Source organism: Cucurbita pepo, chromosome 17 (assembly GCF_057944985.1).
Source record: "Cucurbita pepo subsp. pepo isolate OVF chromosome 17, ASM5794498v1, whole genome shotgun sequence".
In the NCBI taxonomy this organism is placed as follows: Eukaryota; Viridiplantae; Streptophyta; class Magnoliopsida; order Cucurbitales; family Cucurbitaceae; genus Cucurbita; species Cucurbita pepo.
Genome location: NC_141814.1, coordinates 2,558,563 through 2,583,601, shown reverse-complemented (window position 1 = coordinate 2,583,601; position 25,039 = coordinate 2,558,563). Strand labels below are relative to the sequence as shown.

At 34.1% G+C, this 25,039-nt stretch overlaps 4 protein-coding genes across 8 annotated transcripts; all 4 read left to right on the top strand.

Annotated features, from left to right (window-relative positions):
* The first annotated feature begins 1,613 nt into the window (after nucleotides 1-1,613).
* On the top strand, nucleotides 1,614-6,292 carry LOC111778875 (shaggy-related protein kinase theta). Of its 2 annotated transcripts, XM_023658872.2 has the most exons (13): nucleotides 1,630-2,143; nucleotides 2,572-2,856; nucleotides 2,932-3,024; nucleotides 3,155-3,214; nucleotides 3,301-3,573; nucleotides 3,668-3,742; nucleotides 4,476-4,532; nucleotides 4,625-4,765; nucleotides 4,871-4,921; nucleotides 5,018-5,113; nucleotides 5,207-5,290; nucleotides 5,713-5,815; nucleotides 5,905-6,292. In XM_023658872.2, the coding sequence occupies exons 1-13, from the start codon at nucleotides 2,081-2,083 to the stop codon at nucleotides 5,964-5,966; spliced, it is 1,443 nt and encodes a 480-aa protein (XP_023514640.1). In that variant the 5' UTR covers nucleotides 1,630-2,080; the 3' UTR covers nucleotides 5,967-6,292. The 2 variants fall into 2 exon arrangements, with proteins under 2 accessions (XP_086975168.1, XP_023514640.1); XM_087119042.1 differs by having other exon boundaries at nucleotides 1,614-2,143; nucleotides 4,625-4,921.
* A 1,204-nt stretch (nucleotides 6,293-7,496) lies between these two features.
* On the top strand, nucleotides 7,497-11,450 carry LOC111778876 (uncharacterized). Of its 4 annotated transcripts, none has more exons than XM_023658873.2 (7): nucleotides 7,497-7,594; nucleotides 8,183-8,512; nucleotides 8,641-8,734; nucleotides 9,701-9,822; nucleotides 9,913-10,050; nucleotides 10,856-10,954; nucleotides 11,182-11,450. In XM_023658873.2, exons 2-7 carry the CDS (start codon nucleotides 8,192-8,194, stop codon nucleotides 11,230-11,232), a joined length of 825 nt encoding a protein of 274 aa, XP_023514641.2. In that variant the 5' UTR covers nucleotides 7,497-7,594; nucleotides 8,183-8,191; the 3' UTR covers nucleotides 11,233-11,450. The 4 variants fall into 4 exon arrangements, with proteins under 4 accessions (XP_023514641.2, XP_023514643.2, XP_086975169.1 ...); XM_023658875.2 differs by lacking the exon at nucleotides 7,497-7,594 and adding an exon at nucleotides 7,608-7,739; XM_087119043.1 differs by lacking the exon at nucleotides 7,497-7,594 and adding an exon at nucleotides 7,629-7,732.
* A 427-nt stretch (nucleotides 11,451-11,877) lies between these two features.
* LOC111778267 (NAD(P)-binding Rossmann-fold superfamily protein) lies at nucleotides 11,878-16,101 on the top strand. The gene is made up of 6 exons (XM_023657985.2): nucleotides 11,878-12,242; nucleotides 12,353-12,512; nucleotides 13,442-13,629; nucleotides 13,905-14,028; nucleotides 14,825-14,955; nucleotides 15,745-16,101. Exons 1-6 carry the CDS (start codon nucleotides 12,021-12,023, stop codon nucleotides 15,874-15,876), a joined length of 957 nt encoding a protein of 318 aa, XP_023513753.2. The 5' UTR covers nucleotides 11,878-12,020; the 3' UTR covers nucleotides 15,877-16,101.
* A 1,165-nt stretch (nucleotides 16,102-17,266) lies between these two features.
* LOC111778150 (uncharacterized) lies at nucleotides 17,267-21,774 on the top strand. Its single transcript, XM_023657818.2, has 3 exons — nucleotides 17,267-17,383; nucleotides 17,474-17,676; nucleotides 21,390-21,774. The coding sequence occupies exons 2-3, from the start codon at nucleotides 17,494-17,496 to the stop codon at nucleotides 21,462-21,464; spliced, it is 258 nt and encodes an 85-aa protein (XP_023513586.1). The 5' UTR covers nucleotides 17,267-17,383; nucleotides 17,474-17,493; the 3' UTR covers nucleotides 21,465-21,774.
* The last annotated feature ends 3,265 nt before the right edge of the window (nucleotides 21,775-25,039 follow it).

Genomic DNA, 25,039 nt, shown 5'->3' with positions numbered 1-25,039 from the left:
TATTTTAAGAACACAACTAAAAATGTGACCTTTTTTTTTTTAAATAAAGGCCACCAAATCTTTTTATTTTTATTTTTATTTTTATTTTTCAAAATTTGTCCGATCATGGCCCCTTTCATGTTATTAGTTTAGCCCATAAAGGAAGCCCATTTAACGAGAAAGCCCATATAGATTGTAGCCCATTTGTTCAGTTAACCCACACACATTTAGGCCCATTTCAAATTATTTAGACCTTTTCACTTATTAGTTTTGTTAAAAAGGTGTTGCCTTTTTTACAAAAAGAAAACATACTTGTAATTTGAAATCTAATAAAATAACCTTGGGTTTAATTAAATTTCCAACCATTCAAAATTTTATAAGTTCGCGTTCTCGAGTATTACAATTGCACTCTTTTCAACAACAGGACAGTGATTATATAACACTTGCTATAACCCATCGAATATTCATGTATGTCAATAGTAGACATAATTTCACAAAACTATCTTACAGAAAGAAAATACAATATAACGTAATACAACATGAAAGAAGTAAAAGGGTTCAGTACATTATCAACATGTGACCATAGATGACACGTCGAACAAGTATAAATGTGACACTGAACAAATGAGTGAGAGTTCGATGTTGTGTGAGCCCATTGCTAATTTTCTAAAAACTTGAATTTATTAGATTAACACATGAGTTTTCTAAAAACTAAATTAGATTGAATGGGAGGATTTATTGTTTATTAAAAAAAAAAAAAACTTATAATATGCATACATGTATTTAATTTAATATTTATTTTCATAATTTTTTATTATTTATTCTCCTACTATTCTTTAAAATAATTTTAAACCATTGAAATGTAAATTTTCAAAATATAGTGAAATTGAATGGTAAGATTTAATAAATAAATTAATTTTTTATTTTGATAATAACAAATATAGTGAAATTAAATTATTTTTGTGGTTAGGCTGAGTTCCTTTTTAACTTAAAAAAAATATCAATTAAATTTGCATAATAAATTTAAACATCCAAATAAATTAAATGTTTAATTTATTTTCAAGTTGATTTTTTTCCTAGCTCAAAATATATTTAAAGAAATTGAAGGTATATAAATGATTTATGTCTATATTAGTAGTAAGGGTATTATTTTTTAAAATTAAAAAAAAAATAAAAATATTGATAAAAATTTAAAAGTTGAAGAAATATTTTTTTTAAAAACAAATATTAATGGGATTATTCATTTTTAAAAGTTTATGGGTATTGTTGTAATTAAAAAAAAAAAAAAAAAAAGGTATATTTAAAATAAAATATAAAATTTAGAAATATTGTTATTAATTTAATGAAAAGAAAAATAGTAGGGGGGTAAATTAAAATAATGCAGATCTAGTTGGCGTGAAAAAGAAAGATGGAAATAGAGAGGGTGCAAAATGCAAATGAATTCAAAAAGTGTAGCGGCTAAAATCAAAACGGTCATATAAATGGTCCCCACCCGAATATTCCGTCACATTCGTAAAAAGGAGAGGGGAAGAGGGGCAAAATGGGAAAATAAGGTCACCGGAAAACCACATAATGTGGCGCATCGAGAACCGGCGACAGATCCTGGTTTGACCGACGTACATTAAAACCCGGCCATGAATGATTGGTTTTGATCCCTCTTTGACCCAACCAAAATTTTCGAAAAACGCCATCTCTCAACTTTTTTCCTCTTTTCCCTCTTTTTTAAAACCTAATTTCAACAGTTTCAATTCCCATTCTTTCCCTCTTTCTCTCAATCTCTCTCTCTTTCTCTCTTTGTTTGTTCTTCGTTCCTTCCTTCGTTTGTTTGTTTGTTTATTTGTTTTTGGATCCTTTTTTTCTTCTGGGGTTCTTCTATTAACGCATTTAGCAGCTGGAGGAGAGAGAAATTTGTGTTTCTCTCTCTTCTGCTGGATATCCCTTTGGCCTTTTTTTTTTCATTTTTCGTGTTCGCCCATTTCTGAAGAACCTCTGTTTTGTTCGGGATTTGTTCGTTCAGGGCGTGGTTTGGTGTTTTATTAGCGATTTGGAGTTTCAATCCTTCTGTTCGGTGTGAGAGGATTTTGCAATATCAATAATCGATATGAATATGATGCGTCGGCTTAAGAGCATTGCTTCTGGAAGGACTTCGATTTCTTCTGACCCTGTGAGTATAGCTTTTATTTTAATTTTGAGTTTGGGAAATTGGAGTTGGGATTGGGGAATTTTTGGGCATTTGAATTCCTCGATCGCGATTGCAAACTGGGAAGTTGCCTGATTTATACGTAACGTTCGTTTTCCTTTTCCTTTTCCTTTTCTTCGAATTTTGAATTAATTTCTATATCTGTCGTTTTCATCCCATAATTGTTCATAAGAAAATAAAGCTTCTATTGATGTTACCCGTTAACTTGGTTCCTCTGATTTAGTTTCTTTTTTTCAATATAGTGTGTTCTATGTATGAAAATCATTCGATAGGCTACTTGGTGATCTGTGTTTAAGATCTATATAACATGGTGGATACTCTTAATGCTGTGCTATTATGATGTTTTTGTTTTCATTAATTTTGATCTTTTTCTTATTAATGTGTATTTTAAGGGTGGAGATCTCGGAACTAAGCGAGCTAAAGTTGATCAAGAAACTGAACAAAAGATCGATGGGGTTTCGGATGATGTCGGAAGAGTTGCCACTGGTTTAGAGTCGAATTTGGCTTCAACTTCTTTGGATAATGCTGCAAGCACATCAAACATTTCATCAACAGCTGGTGTAGAGAAATCTAACAATTCTTCAAAGGCTAGAGCAGAGAAATCTGGTTTTGATAGTCTTCCAAGAGAAATGCGTGAAATGAGAATTGTAGATGAGAAATCCAACCATGATGAAAAGGTTAAATATTGCTATGTCAAATTGTTGAAACCATAAACAAGTATTGAGATTCTTTTTGCTATGCTTATGTTTTAGGATTTGGAACCTTCTATCGTGAACGGCAATGGAACCGAAGCTGGTCAGGTAATCGCTACAACTGTAGGTGGTCGAAATGGAAGACCAAAGCAGGTGACTTTTAAATATCTGCTTATCATATTTCATTTGATTGCTTAGAACGTTATGACATATATTTCGTTGTTCCCTGTAATTGAGGTCGAATTGTTTGAAAATTTTCTTTGCTATTGTCACTTTGTTGCAGACAATCTCCTATATGGCAGAGCGAGTGGTCGGTACAGGTTCTTTTGGTGTTGTCTTTCAGGTATTTGATTATGTTGCGTTTGTTTTCGTTCTTTTTAAATCCCGAGGTTGGTGCAACTTTTGAAATCGTGTGTACATTGTTAATAGGCCAAGTGTTTGGAAACAAATGAAGCTGTAGCAATCAAGAAGGTGCTGCAAGATAAGAGATATAAGAACAGGGAACTCCAGATTATGCGCATACTCGAACATCCTAACGTCGTTCAACTAAAGCATTGTTTCTTTTCCACTACTGACAAAGAGGAGCTGTACCTCAACCTTGTCCTGGAGTATATATCTGAAACTGTTTACAAGGTTTCTAAGCATTATAGCAGGATGCACAGGAGTATGCCCATTATTTATGTTCAGCTTTATACGTATCAGGTGAACTTTCAATCAATCGATTTGTTTTTCTTATTGCATTTGGCTGTTGCGATCCTACGTATAAATGTAGTGACTTTTGTCCTCACTTTTTCAGATTTGCCGGGCACTAAATTACTTGCATCATGTGGTAGGGGTATGTCACCGTGATATTAAGCCACAGAATCTATTGGTAGGTCTTTTTCGCTTTATCCCCCGTCCTACGTTCTTTTTATTCAGTTGTGTTCTGAGCTTGTTTGTTTGTTTTTTTCCCCTCATAGAAAACCAAACCTTAACTAACTATATAGAAAGGGCTCAAATTTGAAAGATAGGGCCTAATGGATGATTATTGAACTCCATATAAATCGTTGCGCCCCAAGGCATTGAAAATTAGCAAGAAACTCCCCAAAGCTAGATGCCAATATTCCTCCCAAGTTCAAATTGTCGCTGTGATATCTCACATCGGTTAGGGAGGAGAACGAAACATCCTTTATAAGGGTGTGGAAACCTCTCTCTAGCAGCATTTTGAAAACCTTGAGGGAAAGCCCAAAGAGGACAATATCTACTAGCGGTGGGCTTGGGCCGTTACAGTCGCTCTCTTGAAGGACAGTCGAGTGAAGGCGAATAACGCTTCAAAGATGTGTTCTTAGTTGTAAAAACTATATCTACCGCTTTTGGGGAAACTGTTGTACAAATGGACAGGGTGGCCATCTACATAGGAGTTCATGTAGGGTCAAGTGGTTATCCAGTGAGATTAATTGAGACACACGCACAAGCTGACCTGAGCACTGATCGACTACAAGGGGATCTAACTGAGAAAAACACTGCCTGCATTGCATGCTATTTGCACATGTATGGCTGCATATGCTAGCCAAAGGTAGTCATCTTTTACCTGCTGCTTATTTTTTTTCTGCTCAATTGTGCAGGTTAATCCTCACACTCATCAACTAAAGATATGTGATTTTGGGAGTGCAAAGATGTTGGTATGCATTCATTGCTGAATTTGGATGTGATTCCTTATCTGATGAAATTTATTAGTTTAATGATCTGATGGAATTTAATTTCTCGATTTCAGATGCCCGGGGAGCCTAACATATCGTATATTTGTTCACGGTATTATAGGGCCCCAGAACTCATATTTGGGGCAACAGAGTATACAAATGCCATAGATATGTGGTCCGTAGGTTGTGTGATGGCTGAGCTTCTTTTAGGACAGGTAGGTCTTCACTTGAGTTTAACTCATATGGACTCGTTAATAGAGTTATTTCAATACCATTTTGTTCCTCTTTCTGATGAACCATGGACAATTATTTGTTTGCAGCCTCTTTTTCCTGGTGAAAGTGGTGTCGATCAATTGGTCGAGATCATCAAGGTATGGCTAACTTCCTGTTCGACGTCGAAAAAATTACGAGACTTCCATCTTTTTTCTGTTCCGCGTTTCTGATTTCTATTTCTTCCCTTGGATTAGATTTTGGGAACCCCAACCAGAGAGGAAATCAAGTGCATGAACCCGAACTATACAGAATTCAAATTTCCTCAGATTAAAGCACACCCGTGGCATAAGGTCTCTTGCATTTTCGTCCTGAATTTTGTAGCCATTTCTTTTTATTCCGTTGTTATGAGGGTAGAAATCTCATTCAAACTGTGTAATCTCCAGATATTTCACATGAGAATGCCTGCTGAAGCCATCGACCTCGTGTCGAGATTGCTCCAGTATTCGCCCAACCTACGTTTCACCGCGGTAAGAACAATGACTTGGTTTCTTTGCAATTGCAAACGTTGTTATTTCCTTTGCTGTGTTGTGTTCAGATCGTTTAGGGAGACTAAAAGCGTTTTTGGAATTAGCTTGGTTTTGTTTTTGGAATATGGCTAAGAATTCAAAAGTTTCGTTAGTAAACACGAACCGAAATCGTTATTAGGTGGGACCTACATGTTTGGTATCTGAGTTCTTGCTTTTTCTTTGTCCCAAAGTTCTGATTCCTGTATTATTTGTTTTTTGAATTTTGTTGAATAGTAGCATTCAGTGTCTGCCATTCCTTTTATGCTATCTAAAGGTTGACTGAATAATGAGATGACATTAATGAGTATCATTATAACAGAGACCATAGGTTTGAAAAAGAATGGATATCAATCTAACAATTAAGTGGCCTTTTTTCATTGCAGTTGGAGGCTTGTGCACACCCGTTCTTCGACGATTTAAGAGATCCGAATGCCTGTTTACCTAACGGTCACTCGCTACCGCCATTGTTCAATTTCACAGCACAAGGTAAAGCCAGCCAAAGTCATCATCATGTTCTGTTCAATGCGTTAACCAGACTATTCTTGTTGGTAGTACTGATCCAAAATTGGTTGCAGAACTTGCTGGTGCATCGGCTGAATTGCGCCATCGCCTCATACCCGAACACATGAGAAATTAAATTAACACGAACATGGGGATACTGTTGATCTTTGGCCAAAACCAACCCCAGAAGATCATCCATCCGTAGTAGATCTGTCTCCACTGTCATCAACAACCTGCTCGTAACACGGAGAGAAGCGAAGGGTACCCGCACCGGGCAAAGGGAGGCAGCCGTGTGCTGGTCTTAAGTACTAATGTGAATACTCAGCTTCATGGCAGGTGTTATTCTTGACAGTGTATGAGTATCATCTACATTCGGATGAATAGTGCTTCTTGGATGTATGTATACTATTCATTATGAGTTTTGCTTTAGCAGAGAGAATCAGACAAACCCCCATTCAATTTCTTGCTTATGTGCCAATTTATTATCATCTGTCCGTTTGCTGCATTTTGAGAAAGAAGTTGATGGCGGAGATTGAGATTTTTTTAGAGTATTATAATTCAAAATTTGGCTTCGAGTTCAAACCTCAAAACCAACTAAATGCTTTTTCTTTTTAAAATCTAAACATAACTCAACGAATGAACCATGGTTCGAGCTTAAATCTGTAATGGTTGAACGGTTGAACAGTTAAGGTCAATAGTTTTGAGCTTTTTAAGTTCTCTTCCTAGATTGGTTCCTCTTCAAAATCATCCCTCAATTCTCATTGGTTTGTCACAGATCCAAGGACTGACAAGCAAGTGTTCTTCACTATTTTGATCATGATTCTTTATAAAACTCGAGCTCCTACCTCCATTTTCAACCCTAATCAAGCTTTAAAACAACTCCTTGTCCTAATAACTGAAACGTTGTCACCTGTTGACTAATGAAAATCAATTATTTTATTAATTTAACTTAGTAAAAACAAAAGAAGTAAGAACCAATTAAATATATATTTATTTATATAAAATTCTGATACTTATATACAACATCAAACATAATTATCTGATAATGCTTAGGTATTTGATTCCGAACATCTTATTTCTTCTAAATATTTTTTCAAAGATATGTTTCCAGGTATTTGATTCCGAACATCTTATTTCTCGCAATCCTAAAGTTGGGCATGGACGGTTATAACCTTTCAACTCTTTAATAATTTTTTTTTTCACAAGGTCAACTAAAAATTACCTTAATAATTGTTTTTTCACAAAAAGGTCAACTAAAAATTATTTTTACGAGAACAATATTTTCATATATATTTGTTGAATTATAAAACACGTATAAAGTACAAAGTGGTAAGATTTTCGAAGATGATTTAAATTTTTGTTGATATTTATATAGTTATTTAATGGTTAATTTGAGTATGAACAGAACTTAATTTTATACAAATTTTGATTTAAAAAAAATCAGCGAACGAATTAGCAAAAATTAACGGGTTTCAACGCTTTTAATCATTAACAAATAATTAAATTCATTCAATTCTGTTCTTCTATATTATTATTTATTTCAAAATGATCACAGTGAAAAACATTTAAAATTATACATAAAATAATGTTAATATCTCTGCATTCATTAGTAGTTTAATATATATATATATATATGTATATATGTATGTATATATATATATATTATATTTGCCACAATCTCCCCAATTCCCACCAAAAGGCCAGCGAGCAACGTCAAAAGAATATCGCCTGGATTCTCTTCTTTAAATCCAAAATCACTGCCAGGTACATTTCGTCGACCAATCTTTTCTCCACTTTTGAATTTAGGTCTTTCTGATTTTGATTTGTTCGACTTCCCATTTCGTTACTGTTCGTGTTGGTTCCAAATGAACTGGAGTAATGGCAAGGGAAGGGAAAAGAATGGTTCAATGTTGGGAATCAATTGGTTTTTTTGTTGAATTATTGCCCATAAATGTTTTAAATTGTTGTTAATGTTTGAGATTTATAGCTAAAGTTACGTCGAATTCTCTTTCTTGGGAGCCAACTTGTCGGTTGGTTCGTCCGTCTTTGTTTTGGGTGTTTAGAAATTCAGTCTATTTTGACAGTAAAACGTTTGGATTTGTTGATTACGATTTTTAATGATCTCAAAGTAGTGAGGGAGTGACCTCTGAATTTTGATTTCGCCGTCGTTTGAGTGTAAGTATCACTTGGAAGATTAATGGTTTTCTGGAAAATATTTTGAACTCTTTCATATGTTATTTGTTATAAGGAGCTGGAGGTGTTGGATAGGGTTGATTTTTGCTGTTTTGAGTAGCTAATTCAGATTTTTATCCTAGAGTGCTGAAGTTTTATCTTATTTTCATGTGTGTAAAGCTTGAAGAAATGTTGATGGGACATACAGAGGGTCTATCACAACGCCAGTACTCGAAGGATCTTCTTCTGTCGAATCTTGTATCCGAATTGGATATTGATGAGGCTGCAGATTGTTCTGAACAAATTCTGTATGAGGCGTCTTTTAAGGAATTTGGGAGATACAGTGTTCAATATGACACTATTATATGGTTTTCGATATCATTGTTGCTGGTTTTAGCTTGGGGTTTTGGGATAATCATGCTACTATATCTTCCATATCGAAGATATGTGCTTCAGAAGGATTATTCGTCACGAAACTTATATGTCACACCTAGAGAAATAGTTTACAAGGTTTACTTTTATGTTATTTGGTTCTCCCTTTAGAAACTGTGAATCTATATATTTTTCAGAAGAAAGAAAGTGGAGGAGGAGTTAATTCTTGTAATCTTTTCTTAACCTGTCTTTTTCTCCCTTTTAAGGTTTCAAGACCTTCATTCATACCTTTCTGGGGTACCACAAAAATTGAGAAGCGTGTTCCTCTTTCCTTAGTGATTGATATCATTATCGAACAAGGTATGCATGCATCCCTCTTCTTGTGATCGTGCTGCTCTCGAGTATATAATTTTCTTGATTGTGATTCATTTCTGATAAACAGCTTGATATTCTCACTATAAAGATCTCACATGTGGGAGTGCTCTTTTGAACTTTTTTCCTATGCTATATCATTTTTAAATAATAAGTGGCTGTATTTTAATTCGGTACTATATTGAATAATTAATATATCGTGCTAAAAAATCTGGTGAATGATCTGATGTTGAAGTATTGAGAAATTTTGTCCCATGATATTATTATAAGTCACCAACAGAGTGGAAAAAATGAGTGGTTCTTAGCACTTTGATTTCATGTAGTGATGGCCTGTGTTTAAACACTTATTTGTCTTATAATATATATATATATATGGTAGTGTTTGAGCCTACTAGGCGTACCTTGACTAATCTCACAAGGCAACTACTTGAACTTATTATATTTGGTTACTAAGTAGACTTGCAAAATATTAAATCCCAAATAGATACGACCATTGTTAACCCGTTCCTTAGCTCTTACTTTTTACATTGGCCCCAATGACCATTAGAGCAACCTAGGGTGGTTATTTAAACCCTTGTTTGATGCACATAGGATTGTTCAATCTGAGATCATACACTTTTGACCTCACCCCTGGCATGGAAAGAACAAGGAGGGTTCAAGTATTTCCATTGGAATGGAAGGGCTTATTTGCTGTTAAAAAACGCAAATAGTTTATATGATGATGGATGTTCTATTCTAACTAAATTGAAAATATTCCACCATTTTCGATGAACATATGGTAACTACAAGATGTGGGCACTCAACATAAAGATCCATGTGAATGACTATCTCGCTCTTTAAATATGATATTTCCTTCAGCTCTAATATTTCATTTTTCATTCTCGAACGCGCTCTGTAGTGAATGTGTATGACCATATGAAACTGCATGGGTTTATAGTTTTTTCTTCTGTGTAGGTTGCTTACAGTCGGTGTACGGAATTCATACCTTCAGAGTTGAGAGCATAGCACATGGAAAAGCTTCTCGTGTTGATGACCTGCAGGTTCAAGGGATTTCTAACCCTGGTCTCCTGAGAAAGGTTGGTTTGTATTCATCTGTTGACTTGTGCACTATTACTATTCTTTATAGTCGTGTCAGAAGAGATGCTCACCTCTTGCATTTCAACCAGATCATCGTAAGAGAAGCTTCAAAAGTTATACAAGATTTTGGCAGAAGTTGGAATAGAACTTCAATTACTGCTGAAGGAGAAAGCTTCCTATCAATGGAGGGACCAACTGTTTTAAAATCTCCATCAAAAGGGTTGAAGGTGTGATATGGCCTTTGCTTTTGATTGTTGCTAGTTTTGAGGCTCCTTTTCTTTTTTCCTTCTTCGTACCCCCCTAAATTTAGCGTCCTGAATCAGGGAAAGTACAGGCCTGTGGCTTTGCCAGAAGTCTGTCAATTGGTATGTTAGATAGAAAGTAGAACAAAAGTGATATGGGCTTTTAAAGAGTCTGTTTCCAAGTGGTGTCAATGCCATTGGACATCATAAAAAAAATCTCTGTGAGATCCTACATCGGTTGGGGAGGAGAACGAAACATTCTTTATAAGGGTGTGGAAACCTCTCCTTAGCAGATGCGTTTTAAAAATCTTGAGAAGAAGCTCAAAAGGGAAAGTCCAAAGAAGACAATATCTGCTAGCGGTGGGCTTAGGCCATTATGATCTCTCTATTGCTACTTGTTTCAGACCTTCAATTCCTTTATTTTCTGTTTCATCTGAAGGCTTTATGAAGATAAATACTTCTTTTTCCATCTTTTAGGCACTCGTAATTTGGCCAACAAATGTACGGTTAAATTGCGAAGTATACATCCTTTCCTGTAGGGAAATTCGTTTCTTTGAAGATTATTAATATGCAAACCAAGAAGAAAACTTAGGTAGTCTATCATCTAGATGAAATCTATATACGTACTTGATGATTTATTCATGCTTGTGCATATTTGTGTTCCTGTCATCTTAGTGCTTTGCCATCTCATCTAGGAGTCATTTATTTACGTTGGATATCAATCTTCGATTTAGCTATGTGTTCTGCTGAGTTCTTGCCTTTCTTATATCTTTTGTTTCCAATTCTGCAGGCTACTAGAACACCGCAATATGCGTCGATGGAGCGTAGAAGTGTATTGTCTCAGGACTTGCTGCTTCAGAAGCTGGAAGAAGTCAATATATCAGTCAAGGTATTATCACTTCTTTGGTTATTACTGTAGGAGACAAGTGGAATTGATGCTTAGCAAGAGAATAATAACTGCTAGCCTGTCGTGGTTGGTGTAAACTAAATTAAAATGAACACAAACAGCTCAAAAACAGTGTCCTTATTAGATTGCTCAAGCTAGATGTATAATCGTTCACTTAAATTCTTTACTTCTTCCATTTCTCTCGATTTATTTGTCGACTTCGTGAACAGAAAATCGAGCAGCTTATTAACGAGCCCCACCCCGCCCCTGAAATCAGCTGATGGAAACATGAAATTGGTCTATGAACCTGTTTTGTTAGTTGAAGCTTGAGTGAACAGGGGAAAAGAAATTTGGGAGTGCACTGTGTATGTATAAGGTAGGAAAGTAGCTCTGTATATTATGATGTCTTTGTATTGTATATGGAACCATCTTTTTAGTGATTGATTGGGCTGAGACTGAGCTTTGTTTGATATGCAAATGGACAATGAGTTGCAAAATCTGATCGAGCATTCATTCTTTTGTCAAACTAACGTTTGAGTGACGGCCAACTTGAATATAGCTTAACTAGTTAGGTATAGATTACTCGTTGTTCAAAAGCTGGTCATTTAACTTTATGTCTGTCTAACTATTAGTTTGAGTGACGACCAACTTAAATATAGCTCAACTAGTTAGACATATATACTCGATCAAGAGATTTCATTCTACCTTTTTTAACTAATGAGATCAATAAATTCTAAATATAAATATATCAATGAGTTGAAAGAACAAGTAATTGTTGTAAGAATTCTTTCGATCAAATTTCTTTTGGAATTTTATGGGTTTTTTTTTCTCTTTTTTTTTTTTTATTAGAAAAATGATTCAACCAACCGGTATTAATTCAAACCATTTGATATAACATTTGCAATTGCAATTTGAAGTATGGACGATGAATCATGAACATATTCGAACGGGAACTTTTTAGAAGCGTGAGAATCCATTACATTTATCCACACGCATTCAATAACCCGAATTGAGCTCCATTTTCTCTTCCGAAGAATCAGAAGCGACTTCCCCATTTCTGGCAACAAATATGAGCAAGAAGAAGGTTCTGGTATTGGGCGGCACAGGATACTTAGGTCAGCATCTTCTATCAGGATTTTCCGACATCGATGGAGTTCCATATGATCTCGCATTCACTTATCACTCCTTTGCGCCTGATGATTTGGTGCGAGCTCTTCCTCATCTGCTCGCTTTTCAAGTTGATTTGAAATCTGGTCAAGGATTCGATGCCATTCTCCAGAAATTTGGCCAGGTTTGCCTCTCTCTTCTGCCGATTCAAGTTATCGTTTATTTTTGTGTGTGCTAAGATGGAGCGTCATTATTGGTTGAATTTTAGTGCTGAAATATGATTTCGATTACCAGCCCGATATTGTTGTTAATTGTGCTGCTATCTCTGTACCTCGTGCCTGCGAAACAGACCCTGCTTCTGCATTGTCTATCAACGTGCCTACTGCTCTTGGAAATTGGTTGTTGAGCTTTGAACAGATGAATACACTTCTCATTCATCTATCAACTGATCAAGGTAACTCTCGTCTTCTTTGTTATCATTTTTATTATTTCTCTTACTTGGTTATTGATATTTTAAGTTGATTAAGGGCACCAACTCCTACCGCTAGCCGATATTGTTCTTTGGATTTTCCCTTTTAGGCTTTCCTTCAAGGTTTTTAAAACGCACAGAGAGGTTTCCACGTCCTTATAAGAAATGTTTCGTTCCCTTTCTCAAACCGCTGTGGGATCTCACAATCTACCCCCTTGGGGCCCAACGTTTTCGTTGACACACCATCCGGTGACTAGCTCTGATACCATTTGTAACAGCCCAAGCCTACCATTAGCAGATATTGTTCTCTTTGGGTTTTCCCTTCAAGGGCTTCCCTTCAAAGTTTTAAAACGCATCTACTAGGAAAAGGTTTCCACACCCTTATACGGAATGTTTCGTTTCCCTCTCCAACCGATGTGGAATCTCACGAGTCTAAACACTTGTATATATAAATAAAAGGCTCTCGCTGGAAATGCTTACGCTAGAAGAACTTTGAACCTGAACAAAATCAACTCACTACATAAGTTTCTAGTAACATAGTTAGTGCGTCTTCTAAATGCTAATTTGGATTAGACAGAAAATTGATAACTTAATGACGTATAAAAATTTCTTTCAATGCATTGATTTAATAGACACACTCCTAAAAGCATAGAGGAATATTAAAAAAAATTTAAATATTAAGGACTTCTCATTCTTAGGAATTATAATCTCAGTGCAATTATAGAGGTCATTTGAAGATTTTGGTATTTTGACTGTAAGTAACCTGAGAATCATCATTTCCTACTTGCTTGCATCTTGTCAAGTAAAATTTCCATTAAATATAAGATATTACTTTTGTCTGTTGGAAAGGACATCTTTCTGATTCTTTATGATATAATTCAACTGGGTAGTGCTTGATTTTATTTTCCCACTAGTTTATGAAGGCATGAAATCATTCTACAAGGAAGATGATGAAACCATTCCTGTGAATGTGTATGGGAAGTCAAAGCTAGCAGCTGAACAGTATGTTTCTGAGAAATTTTCCAACTTTGCAATCTTGAGATCTAGTATAATTTTTGGTCCTCAGACCATCTCGCCTGTTCATAAATCTCTGCCAGTTCAGGTACATGGTCCTTCGTTATGCTGTACTTCTGAAATTTTCTTGTACATTTATGCATTTATAGGTATTTTGATTTGTAAAGACAATGTCTGCAAGTTCTAGCATATAGATCTGCCATTTTAAAAACAACTACCGGGAGGGAAATATGTCGCCGTTATTTGTGAATTAACTTGTATAACCAATTCAATTGATACTTTGTTCATACGGTTCAAAAATATTTTGATAGCTTTTTTCAACTTCTTTGTGCATAGGAATTAATTTGTATGCATTTGTTGCAGTGGATCGATGCTGCTTTATCTAAAGGAAGTGAAGTTGAATTCTTTCATGATGAGTTTCGATGTCCTGTGTATGTCAAGGATGTCGTGAATGTCATAATAACATTGATTAAGACATGGATATCAGGTATGGATTTTGTAGAGTATTGATAAATGATAAATATAATTGGTGCTTCCCACTTCCCAGGTCCCCTGCAGTTAAGTCCTTCTACGTTGCATAAATTACTGTATCCTTAGAATCCTTAGAACTCGAGGACAAAATTGTCGGAAAGTCTTTCTATACCAAATAATACTTTATGTTCACGTTAAAATTATCTTCTGGAGAAGACCGTTGATATTTAAAAATTGCTAAGCAACAATCAGATAAGTGAGAAATGCTGGGATAATCTGAAAAGTTTGGGTAGAGTCGGAGTTTAATATTGGCTAGGTAAGCGTCTTATTGTAAGAAGAGTAATTTGAACCTGGTAGACCATCCCGAGGGGGTGGTGAAGGGAGGAGTACAACCTATAGAACAATTGTTGTTCAAGTAAGGCCATGTTGAATAAATGATTGTTTATATGAGATCCCACATCGGTTGGAGAGGGAAACGAAATATTTTTTATAAGGGTATGGAAACGTCTCCCTAGCAGACGCGTTTTAAAAATCTTGAGAGAAAGCTCAAAAAGGAAAATCCAAAGAGAACCATGTGAAAAACATGTTACTTACGATGTATGGATTACTCTTATGTGTTGGTGGGAGGAATAATCACTCTTTCGAAATTGTTTTATTTTTGTCCATTCTGTTGGGATATGCTGATTCTCAATGATTGATAGTTGTTGTTCAATTATTTTTCTCCTCAGTTTTGACATGTATGCATTCATTTTTCCGTCATTATATTAAGTTTGTCTCTTATCTGTTTGCAATTATGGATGAGTGAATTCCAGAGGGCAAGCAAATGCAATTGGTGTTAAATGTTGGTGGGCCAAATCGCTTATCACGTGTTGAAATGGCCGAGACTGTTGCAGAAATTAGAGGGCATAACAAATCATTGATCAAAAGAGTGTCTGCATCATCAGTATGTTTTCTTTTTGATCTTCTCTATATCATAGAATGAATTAGGCCATTCAATATCATCAGATGATTGTCGAACTGGCACATCTATTAGCACCCCCCTTGAGAAATATTACCAAAAAAACATTTCAAATGGCACACGTTTTCTAGCTTTTTGTAACGGTCTAAGTCCACCGCGAGCAGATATTGTCCTCTTTGAGCTTTCTCTCTCGGATTTCCCTTCAAGATTTTTAAAACGTGTCTCTTAGAGAGAGGTTTTCACACCCTTATAAAAAATATTTGTCCTCCTCCCCAACCGATGTGAAATCTCACAATCCACCCCCTTTGGGGTCTGACGACGCCCTTGTTGCCACTTGTTCCCTTCTCCAATCGAAGGGACCCCATCGCTGGCACCTCGCCCGGTGTCTGGCTCTGATACCATTTGTAACCGTTCAAGACCACTGTTAGTAGATATTGTCATCTTTGGGATTTTCCTTTCGAGATTCCTCTCAAAGTTTTTAAAACACATCTGCTAGGGAGAGGTTTCCACACTGTTATAAAGAATGAATGCTTCATTCTCCTCCCCAACCGATGTGAGATCTCTCAATTTTTCTCGGACACCTTTCAATTGATCAACCTTTGGATACGTCTAATAGTTGGTTTCTTATTTGTTATTGTGCCATAGGTGTCCCACTTTACATCAGACTGTTATTTTCGTAGGCTAAATATATTGCTGTTAGGTGAAAATCTATGATCTTATGGCAACTTATTTCTACTTTTGGTATGAGTTTTAGTTTTGTCTTGAACGTTTCAGATTGATCGAGGGGTAAAATCCCCTGCAGACATTTCAATGAACATCAGTAATCTGGTTCAGAAACTTGCCATTTCTCCTGTTTCATTCAATGAAGGTGTCAGATTGACACTTGCAGCCGAGACTAAAGAGTGATGTTCAATATAACCAACCACTTGTTGCTTTGGTTTTGAAGACTCAATGACACTTATTTGGTTATGAAGGTCAGTCAACTGCTTCAAATGGTGCAAATTAAATTAAAACCTTTATTCAAGAAGAAGATGAATGTTTTTTTTTTTTTACTTTTATATTATAGAAATGAAGAACCATTTGTTCCATGAGTTTTTGAGACCTATAAAGTACACTAATAATTTTATTTAATGTTGCAAAATATGTTTTACTAACAAGCAAATGAGATCTCACATTGGTTGGAGAGGGAGACGAAGCATTTTGGTGTGGAAATCTTTCTTTAGCAGACGCATTTTAAAACCATGAAGTAGACGGTTAATACGTAACGGGCCAAAGTGGATAGTATCTACTAGCAGTGGGCATGACCATTGTTATAAATGGTATCAGAGTCAAACTATTGGGCCTCCAACAAGGGGTGGATTGTACATTTCTTATAAGAGCGTGGAAACTTCTCCCTATTAGATGCATTTTGAAAGTGTAAGGCTGACGGCGATATGTACCATAACTCTCTACTTCATTTTCCTTTTCTTATTTCATTTAAAACAAAACAATGTCTTTTTTTTTTTTTACATTTTATCCAGACCCAACTATTTTCTAAAATCACTGGGAGACAACTTGACCACTTTAAATTCTAAAACAATTTAATTTAAGAAATAATTAAAAATCTCTAATTCAAAATTTTAAAATCTTAAACCTCTTAATTTTAAAAATCTGTTTTGCTCTCTTAATCGACTATTTGAGTGATTTGAATCCTTAATTTTATTTTTATTTTTTTTTAAGTTCTAGTTATGTCCACGTATAATCTTCATTTTATAGCTAATCAAATGACTATTTTGAATCAATTAAAAAGTTAACCGATAAAACCTATTAAAATTGAAGTTATTTGTACCATTTTTGCCACATGTACAATATACCACTATTTTATAAATTAACGTCACATCATATTTTTGTCATTCGTTTTAATAATAAAGTTGACATAATTGTTTTTTATATATATAAATAAATAAATAAATTTAAAGTTAGAGGAAAAAAAATCAAAGAGTATAATTAAAATATATCATGAATTTTATATAATCCGAAGTAAGTTAAAGAAAAAATGATGTGTTATAACTAAAAAATATTATTTTCATTGGTACGAGATCTTTTGAAAAAAATTAAGTAAAGTCACGAGAGTAAACAATATTGTACTATTGTTTAAGTTCGTGGTTACTAAAAAAATTAAGTAAAGTCAAATCACCAAAAAAGTATATGTAATTAATGTTTATTTTAAAATGAGATGGTTTGATTTCGAATTTAAAAAATGAGAAACAATTAAAATAATAATAATAATAATAATACTGAGCCCGTTGGTGCAAAAAGACCAAAATCTCCTCGCTCAACGACGTTTTTATCGATAGTTTCCCAAAACAATCCTCTCTCGAGTGTACACGGGCTCTTCCTCGTTGGCTAGCGATCAAAATCCCCAAATTTTCAGGTAGTAAAAATCGACGGAATCCATCTCTTCTCGGCTCATTTCTCTAAACTGATTGCTAATTTGGTTTTGACCTCCATTTCTGATCTCCAGTTTCAGAGAGCAGTGAAGCCATGGGAGGAGGTGAACATGGACATGGACATGGGGAAGCCCATGGGGACTTTAGGGCTAAGGTTTGGAGCATGAGTGGAGGACCTTATTGCCGGCCCAAGCATTGGAAACGCAATACTGCTATTGCCATGGCCGGGATCGTTCTCATCTGCATCCCTATCGCTATGAAATCTGCAGAGCTTGAGGTTTCTATCTATATCCTCATTTTTGTCTATCAATTCCTTGCCTTTTTTTTTTTGTTTGTTTAGCGATATAAAGATTATTCGACTTATGGATTTTTGTATATTTCTTTTAATTGTTGCTTTGGGTTAGGGGGGCGAGGGAACATGGGTTCATTCTATTTTTCCCCAATAGGTAGACGAGTTGGAGTAATAAAATTTGAACTAGAACTTACATCGTTTCGACCCTAACTAAAAAGCGAAGGATCTAACTGCAACCCTAGGGCGTGGTTTGTTTAAGGTTGAATCTTTCTCTCTTGTGTCGGAAGATATTGCTAGTTTACCGTACATTTCTCTTTAACCGGTTGTTAAGCGCACTATTGAATGCTTCAGGATACTTGTGGTTGATTCATAGGTGATCTTTGGTTTTGGGATATATAAGGTCTTAACACTCTTTCTGGATTTTTTTTTTTTTAAAAAAAAAAATAATAATAATAATAATAATAATAATCGAATATGAAAAACTGAACACATAAAACTAGGGCAATCGGGTGTTCAACTCTAACGACAATGGATATTGCATTGGAAGTTTTTCCAAATTTTCAGATAAGAGAGAAGGGGATTATATAAACTTCCACATTATGGGGAAGACCTCAAGAAAATTTAAATATCTTAGTCTAGTTTTGTAGAGTGATACAGTTAGGAAAAAGAGAAAAAGAAAAAACTCACCAATGAAGAACCAATGACTCTCAGTATGCCCGATCAGAAACTTCAGCTATTTTTCATGTTGTTACTGATCCCATATTTGCTGACAAAGATAAAAATGCCATGGAGGACTGGGCTCAAAGAAAGAATTTGAATGTCTTTGGATGTTTGCCTTTCCAAATGGTTTTGTGCATGAAGTGGTTGATTGGGAAGGTTCGCTGATAATTATCACACCATGAAGAAGCTATTTGCTTTTAGTGGCCTTTCTTTGGAATTTGATGGTAGGCTGCAAGAAGGTGGGAAAGAGCGTTCGTTAACTTAGTATAATCTGAACAGTAATTTGTAGTCCACCATTGGTGGTAAGGACATTCATCAATGAAATTCACTGTTTCTTTCTCTAGAAAAAAGAAGAAAAAGCATCTTCGAAAAGTCTTCTAAAATCAAGGTCCCGAGCCGAAGTACTGAAGTTTCATGAATCTTTAATGGAAGGAAAGGTTCACTTGGTTAAAAAAGGAAATTTGGTGTAGGCATCGGCAAGAAGGGATGTCATTCCTATCCACAAGTCTTCTAAAAAGAATGTTGGCAGTGAAGCCATATTCTACTCAAGCTTGGTTCTCTTTGAGCTCCTTTTGTTTGTAAACTTAGCGAATGAACGAGAGTATGTACTAGGACATAACTTATGAAGAGCTTCCAAACTTGGATAAAACAAATTTTCTCTAAAGGACCTTCTTTTCTATATAGAACTTCCAAATTTATTTAGTAATAAGAATTTTGTGCCTTGCGTTGATGTTGCCAATACCGAATCCTCTCCCCAACAGGAGGTTGGACGTTCTTCCCATTGATCAAGTGACAACTTCCTTTTTTATCTGTACTTTCCTATAAGAAATATTTGAAAGTTTCTCCACAATAACGATCGCTTCTATGGGCAAAGTAACTAGACTTATAGTAAGTGAGAAGGTTGGCAAGAGTTGACTCAACTAAAGTTGACACCCCTTGGACAAAGATGAGCTATTTCATCTGTGAAGCTTCTTCTCCCTTCTTTTAATAATAGATCCAAAGGCATTAGTGCAATATAGAGCCCAAAAGGCATTGCAATGATTTTCATTGACTGGAACTTGTGAACAAGAGATTGACCCAGATTTTAGCTTCCATCTGATGTTAGAGGCAAAGAGATCTATGAAGGGTCTTCGTAGTTGATGCCCAAAATCTATAATTTTCTTCTATTTATGTTAAGAACGAATGCTTTCTCAAAGAGATTTACAATGTTGAAGAGATTAAGAATAGTTTCCCTCTCATCTCATGAGGGGAGAAAAGTATGGTGTCATATCCAAATTGAGAATGATGTGTGGGTTGAGGGGCATCTTTGAAATTAGAACTTAAAATCATTGGTCAGAGGAATTGGAGGGAGAATAATGTAGGAAATAATCATCCACAGTAGTACTTCTCTTCAGGCTCTTAAGTCAAATTTATTTCGTATTCTTCATTATTTGGTACGAAATAATAAGTCCAAACATTCGATTTACCAAAACTCTGCCACAAGCAACTCAACACACTAGTGGTTAAATGGCACAACCACACTATATATTCAGATCCTCTGCTCTGCCCATGCACAGAATACACCATTTTGGGCTTAAGACACGAGATGTCTACAGACTGACAGAAAGCATAATTGTCATGGATGGAAGGCTTCACCCTCCAACATTCTCACTGATTTGATTTTTCAACCAAGTTTCTTTGATTTGATCTTCAACCTCGAACTTTAGACTATTTACAACTCAATCAAACACCCTAATGATTCCTGGACTTGTGAAAGCTTTGTGCTGACAATAATGCCCAAAACTAGCACTCAAGATTGTTTACTAATAGATTATGGAACGAAATTTCGTCGAGCAGTCTCCTCTTTTGATGAGAGACCTGAAGGATGAAACATAGGTAGTTGTGAGGGTCTCCATAATTTCCCTGGGTAGTTGTGTTATATCATTTTAATTATATCTCCAATTGTTGACGTCAGTGGATAAATATCTGGGATGAAGGTGGGTGGCTTAATAAACGTGTTGTCATCCATTTAATGTTTAAATTAGTTGGGTTGAGTTATAGATTCATTCGTTTTGGATCTGGTTCAATTATGTTTGCACTTGTTTGGATTAAGTTGCTTTATGATTTTCCTAAAATTAATTTGAGATAAACCAACTCGAATTTATTTATTTAAAAAATATTTCTCACAAAGGATAAAATTATTGGTTCATATCTCTCCTTGATACCGAAAAAGAATGGTGTAAATATATATCGTTGAAAGTTTCACCTGCATAAGACAGGATATTCCATATTGGTGTTTTTTGAGAAGTGAGATCAAACAACGTATAAATTCTTGAAAAGTGATGCTAGTAATTGCCCCAACATGTCATCTTTTATTAAAGCTGATGTCCAGGATTGATATAAATTTTAGGTTTTGTCACGTCCTTATTTAGGGGGGGAACTGCTGTATTTCATATCTGACCTGCTTAGCCTTCCATAGTGTTAGAAAAGAATCTCTGAATTTTTTTACTTTTTTTTTTTTTTTAATTAATAAGAAACCATGAGAAATATATTAAAAAGGAAAGGCTCAAAAGACAACTGCAAAAGAAGGGCCTTCCGGTTGTTAATGATTCGGAAGGCCTTTCTTTCTGGACATCTTGTTTAAAAATTCACGATATATATGCATGATATAAATGTCTTGAATCCCAGCCATTAAATATTTGTTTGTGCTTTGGATATATATATATATTTTTCTGGGGGGGGAGTTATTTCATTGGTTAACCATTGATTTGGTTCTTATAATATGATTTCAAAGTTCTAGTTCATTCTTTTTGTTTAAGGCAGGAAGCTCTTCCCCGCCCTCTATATATATTCCTGATTGAGCATATGGACCATAATTCATTCACATTGGAATCAGATTCTGTTCATCCTGACACAAGCTTTTCTGACATTTTTGTTATGTCTCAAGTATCATCAGCAAGTAACCTTTTTTCATTTTTCTTTTCTGAACTTGGATGCAGCAACGGCCACACAATCCCGTTCGGCCAATTCCTTCACAGCTCTGGTGCAAGAATTTTGGAAACAAGGAGTATTAAATCTATCATATGAAAATTGAGTAAAGAAAATATGAGCCAGAAAAAACTGCATTCCTGATTTGCAGTTGGAGAGGTCTTTGGATCTGGTAATTGCAGAGACTAAAATTTTCAGCTCTTGGGTGTTATATTTCCCAATTATGTCAATCTTGTATTTGGTTATCTCCTTCTGCTACCAATTGTTATTAACCAAAATAAGCTGCTGTTTGTTTTAATAGCCATGTTTAAAGTTAAGTGTTCCCATAACGACCAGAAGGAAGAAACTCTGTCTAGTTTGGATTGTTCAAATTCAATTTCTTCATCATTTTTCTTACTCTCTCTCATAAACGGAAATAGTTGGTTCAATTCTGGTCGGTTTGAGTCGGTTCGACGAGTTTGCTTCTCCAAAAGCCAAGTTTAGTATTGGTTTTTCTTTCTTTCAGCATCAGCTTTGGTCTAAACTCCACTTGAGTAGGCCCTTTACATCCATCCTATCAATGCATTATGCAGTCTTTGGATGGTGGTGACGTCAAATTTCTAGAACAACAAGGAATATTCCTTGTGAATTATTAGTATTATTATTATTGTTGTTGTGGGAATTTACAACGCTTAAGAATTCAAAATTCTTATTCTCCCTCAAGGACCCCCTGGTTCTGTGCTGCAATATTTAGTGGACAAAAACAGATGGGATGGGGATATTTCAACATGGGGCTGCTGCAGTTTGCCGCAGCAGTCAGCAAGAAAATCAATCCAGGTTCTTTGGGACATTACAAAGAATGAGTGTTGGACATTGATACTTATCTCTTAAGGGCGAATCCAGTTCAGTTCCCACTTGAATGAATTACATTTATTTGGCCCTTGCCATTTTCTGATGCTTCACCTCTTCCATCTGTTCATTGTTCAATGCTGCCTAGACTTGACTTGGATTATTGCTTCCTTCTTAGTCTTACCCTTTTCGTGAAATTACAAATTTACCCCTATTGAACTTTAGAATGATCGAAATATAGGGACCAAATTTGTAATTTAGTTTTTAATGTCTTTTTTTGACTAAAAAAATATGTAATTGGAATGATTAAATTGTCAAAATCAATAAAAGGAAAGCTAAATAGACTTGAATAATAAATATTTAAAATATTATTTTTCTATATATATGAGTTGAAAGTGATTGATTCATCCATTTTTTTTGGCTTTTGATTTAATGAGGAATGAAAATTTCGATCATCAAGTTTGGTCCTGGGATGCTTTCTATTTCAATGTATTAAATAATAAAAACTATTGTTTTTCATAGGTACCCCATTTTTTTTTTTTTTTTTTTAGAATAAATGGATTAGTTTAATTCAGTTTTTTTTTTTTTGGTGAAATTAATTGAACTGATAAAAAAAAAAAAAAAAACTAAGTCAAACCATTTACAATATTGAAGAGTGGGCGCTTTAGGAAATGTTTAGATGTTCATTAGCATGATTGAAAAGCCATCTATCAGTACAAAAGAGAGAGTTATTTGATATGTTAGTAATGGTTTATTCAGTGAAAATCTAGAATTTTCGTAAGATGAATATCTAAATTAAGGTAAAATGTAGGAGGCATCTACGAAAATTTTGATGCCTCTAATACATGGATTTCTTAATATTTTCAAGTAAAAGAATCCCTTATTACGTTTTTGTCCATTGTTTTCCTCTTAGGTGTATTTTTTTTTTCAATTTTTTAATTCTATAATTAAAATAAATTTGCACATGTTCTTCATTTACATATAAAAATTTATATGATTCAATCTATTTTTTTATTGAAATTTAAAAAATTTCTTTATTTTTTTAAAAATGGATCATTATTATTTTTTCTAGACATTTGAAAATATATGACATCCTAATTCCCTAAAAACCAATAATCTATTAAAATATGAATTTTAGTTTAATCAACCAACTAAAACCAAGTCGACGACACTTTTGGTCAATTTAAATGGATTTTCAACTTTTCATAGAGCGACTTTATTTTAGTAGCGTATTTTTAATCATAAAATAATATATAAAATTAATGTTAATTGAGTATATATTACTTTTAATGAATGAGAATAATTGTATGCTAATGTCTTCAAATGAAAGGTCATAAATCTAATCCTCCCTTGTCAAACTTGATTCCCATAATTGAATATATAAATCCAAATAGTTCAAAATATTACATGTATTTATTTTAAGCTTTTAAGGAAAAATATCTTATTTTATCTTTATATTTAGAGGAATAGATATTTATAAAATAAAAAAATAAATCTAGTAGAGTAAATTTTAAGCTAAAATTAATATCATTCAACAAACCAAATAAAAATTATTCGCATTAAAATTTTATTAATACTTTTTTACTTTTAAAAAAATATTAAAAATATTTTTTTAAGTCATAAATATTAATTAAACTTATTTTTATTTAAATGTCTAATTTAAAAGATGCATATATAATAAATTAACTTAATCTAATTTTTTGTTTTCTAAAAAAAGATATTATTTTGAATAAATTGAAAAATATCTTAATAAATGAATATATATATATATATATATCTTAAACCAAAATTACAATTTAGCCATCAAATTCAATTTGTGGGTCTATTCCCAAAAGGAACGTCAGTTGTCCTTTCTTGACTTTTCAACCAAATTTTAATTTATTTATGGAAATAAGACCATACCCCTACATCATCTTTCCTGACTATCGCCACGTGTCAAGAATCCGATGCAGGTACTCACTGGTTTACAATAGTCATGCACGCCGCAGATTATTATTGCACCCCTGCAAACCAAAGGCTAATGGAACTGGCCACGTGGACTCCTCAGATTAGGCAACTATTACCATAATTGCCACTCTGTTCAAATCGCTACTCTTTCTCTCTCTAGTCTGCCCGTTCCCTTTTCGGGCAGCTCTTCCCTGGCGTTCGCTCGGCACTGTCCTCTTTTTCCATTATAATAATATTCCTAATTTACCTTTACCCTCCTTTTTTTTTCCCTTATTTTTTTAATATAAGGGGAAAAAAACTTTTTATTTTTTATTTTTTATTATTTTATTGTTGTGTTTGGAATTTATAAAAAAAACTAAAAAAATAGCATTTATTTCAGTCTAAATAATAATAAAAAAAATTGTTATAAGATTTTAATGTGTGTTTGATCTTAATTTTCAAAATCATAAACCAAAAACACATTTCAAAATTTAATAAAAAATGACGAAAACATTACTTAAAAGGAATGTTCTAAATAAAGAAAATATATATCCACGTTCTTTTGAGAGATTTAATTTTAATAAAAAAATAATAATTGTCAATGCAAAATAATATAACAAAAAGTTTACTTTCTTTTTAATTATTTTTTTATATATAACTTCTAGGTTTGTACAATATCGTATAGCTCGGTCGTACTGATTTTTTTATATCCTATATTTATTGTATTATTATTTTAAAGATTTGCAATGGATAAGTCTATAATTTGTCAACCTGTCAACCTGGTTACAGGTCATAGGATAAAAAAATCTATTTTTTTAATTTTCTATTTAATAAGTTTTGAATTAAAAAAATGTTCGGATAAATATTTTAATTTCTAAATTTAAGTTTAATTTGATACGCATTTATT

Coding starts and splice junctions, on each gene's coding strand:
- LOC111778875 (XM_087119042.1), top strand. CDS start 2,081: ATGAATATGATGCGTCGGCTTAAGAGCATTGCTTCTGGAAGGACTTCG. Junction 3,574..3,667: donor TTCAGCTTTATACGTATCAG/GTGAACTTTCAA, acceptor TCACTTTTTCAG/ATTTGCCGGGCACTAAATTA. Junction 3,743..4,475: donor TTAAGCCACAGAATCTATTG/GTAGGTCTTTTT, acceptor TCAATTGTGCAG/GTTAATCCTCACACTCATCA.
- LOC111778150 (XM_023657818.2), top strand. CDS start 17,494: ATGGGAGGAGGTGAACATGGACATGGACATGGGGAAGCCCATGGGGAC. Junction 17,677..21,389: donor TGAAATCTGCAGAGCTTGAG/GTTTCTATCTAT, acceptor ACTTGGATGCAG/CAACGGCCACACAATCCCGT.
- LOC111778267 (XM_023657985.2), top strand. CDS start 12,021: ATGAGCAAGAAGAAGGTTCTGGTATTGGGCGGCACAGGATACTTAGGT. Junction 12,513..13,441: donor TCATCTATCAACTGATCAAG/GTAACTCTCGTC, acceptor TTTTCCCACTAG/TTTATGAAGGCATGAAATCA. Junction 13,630..13,904: donor ATAAATCTCTGCCAGTTCAG/GTACATGGTCCT, acceptor CATTTGTTGCAG/TGGATCGATGCTGCTTTATC.
- LOC111778876 (XM_087119043.1), top strand. CDS start 7,709: ATGGCAAGGGAAGGGAAAAGAATG. Junction 8,513..8,640: donor CTAGAGAAATAGTTTACAAG/GTTTACTTTTAT, acceptor CTCCCTTTTAAG/GTTTCAAGACCTTCATTCAT. Junction 8,735..9,700: donor TGATATCATTATCGAACAAG/GTATGCATGCAT, acceptor TCTTCTGTGTAG/GTTGCTTACAGTCGGTGTAC.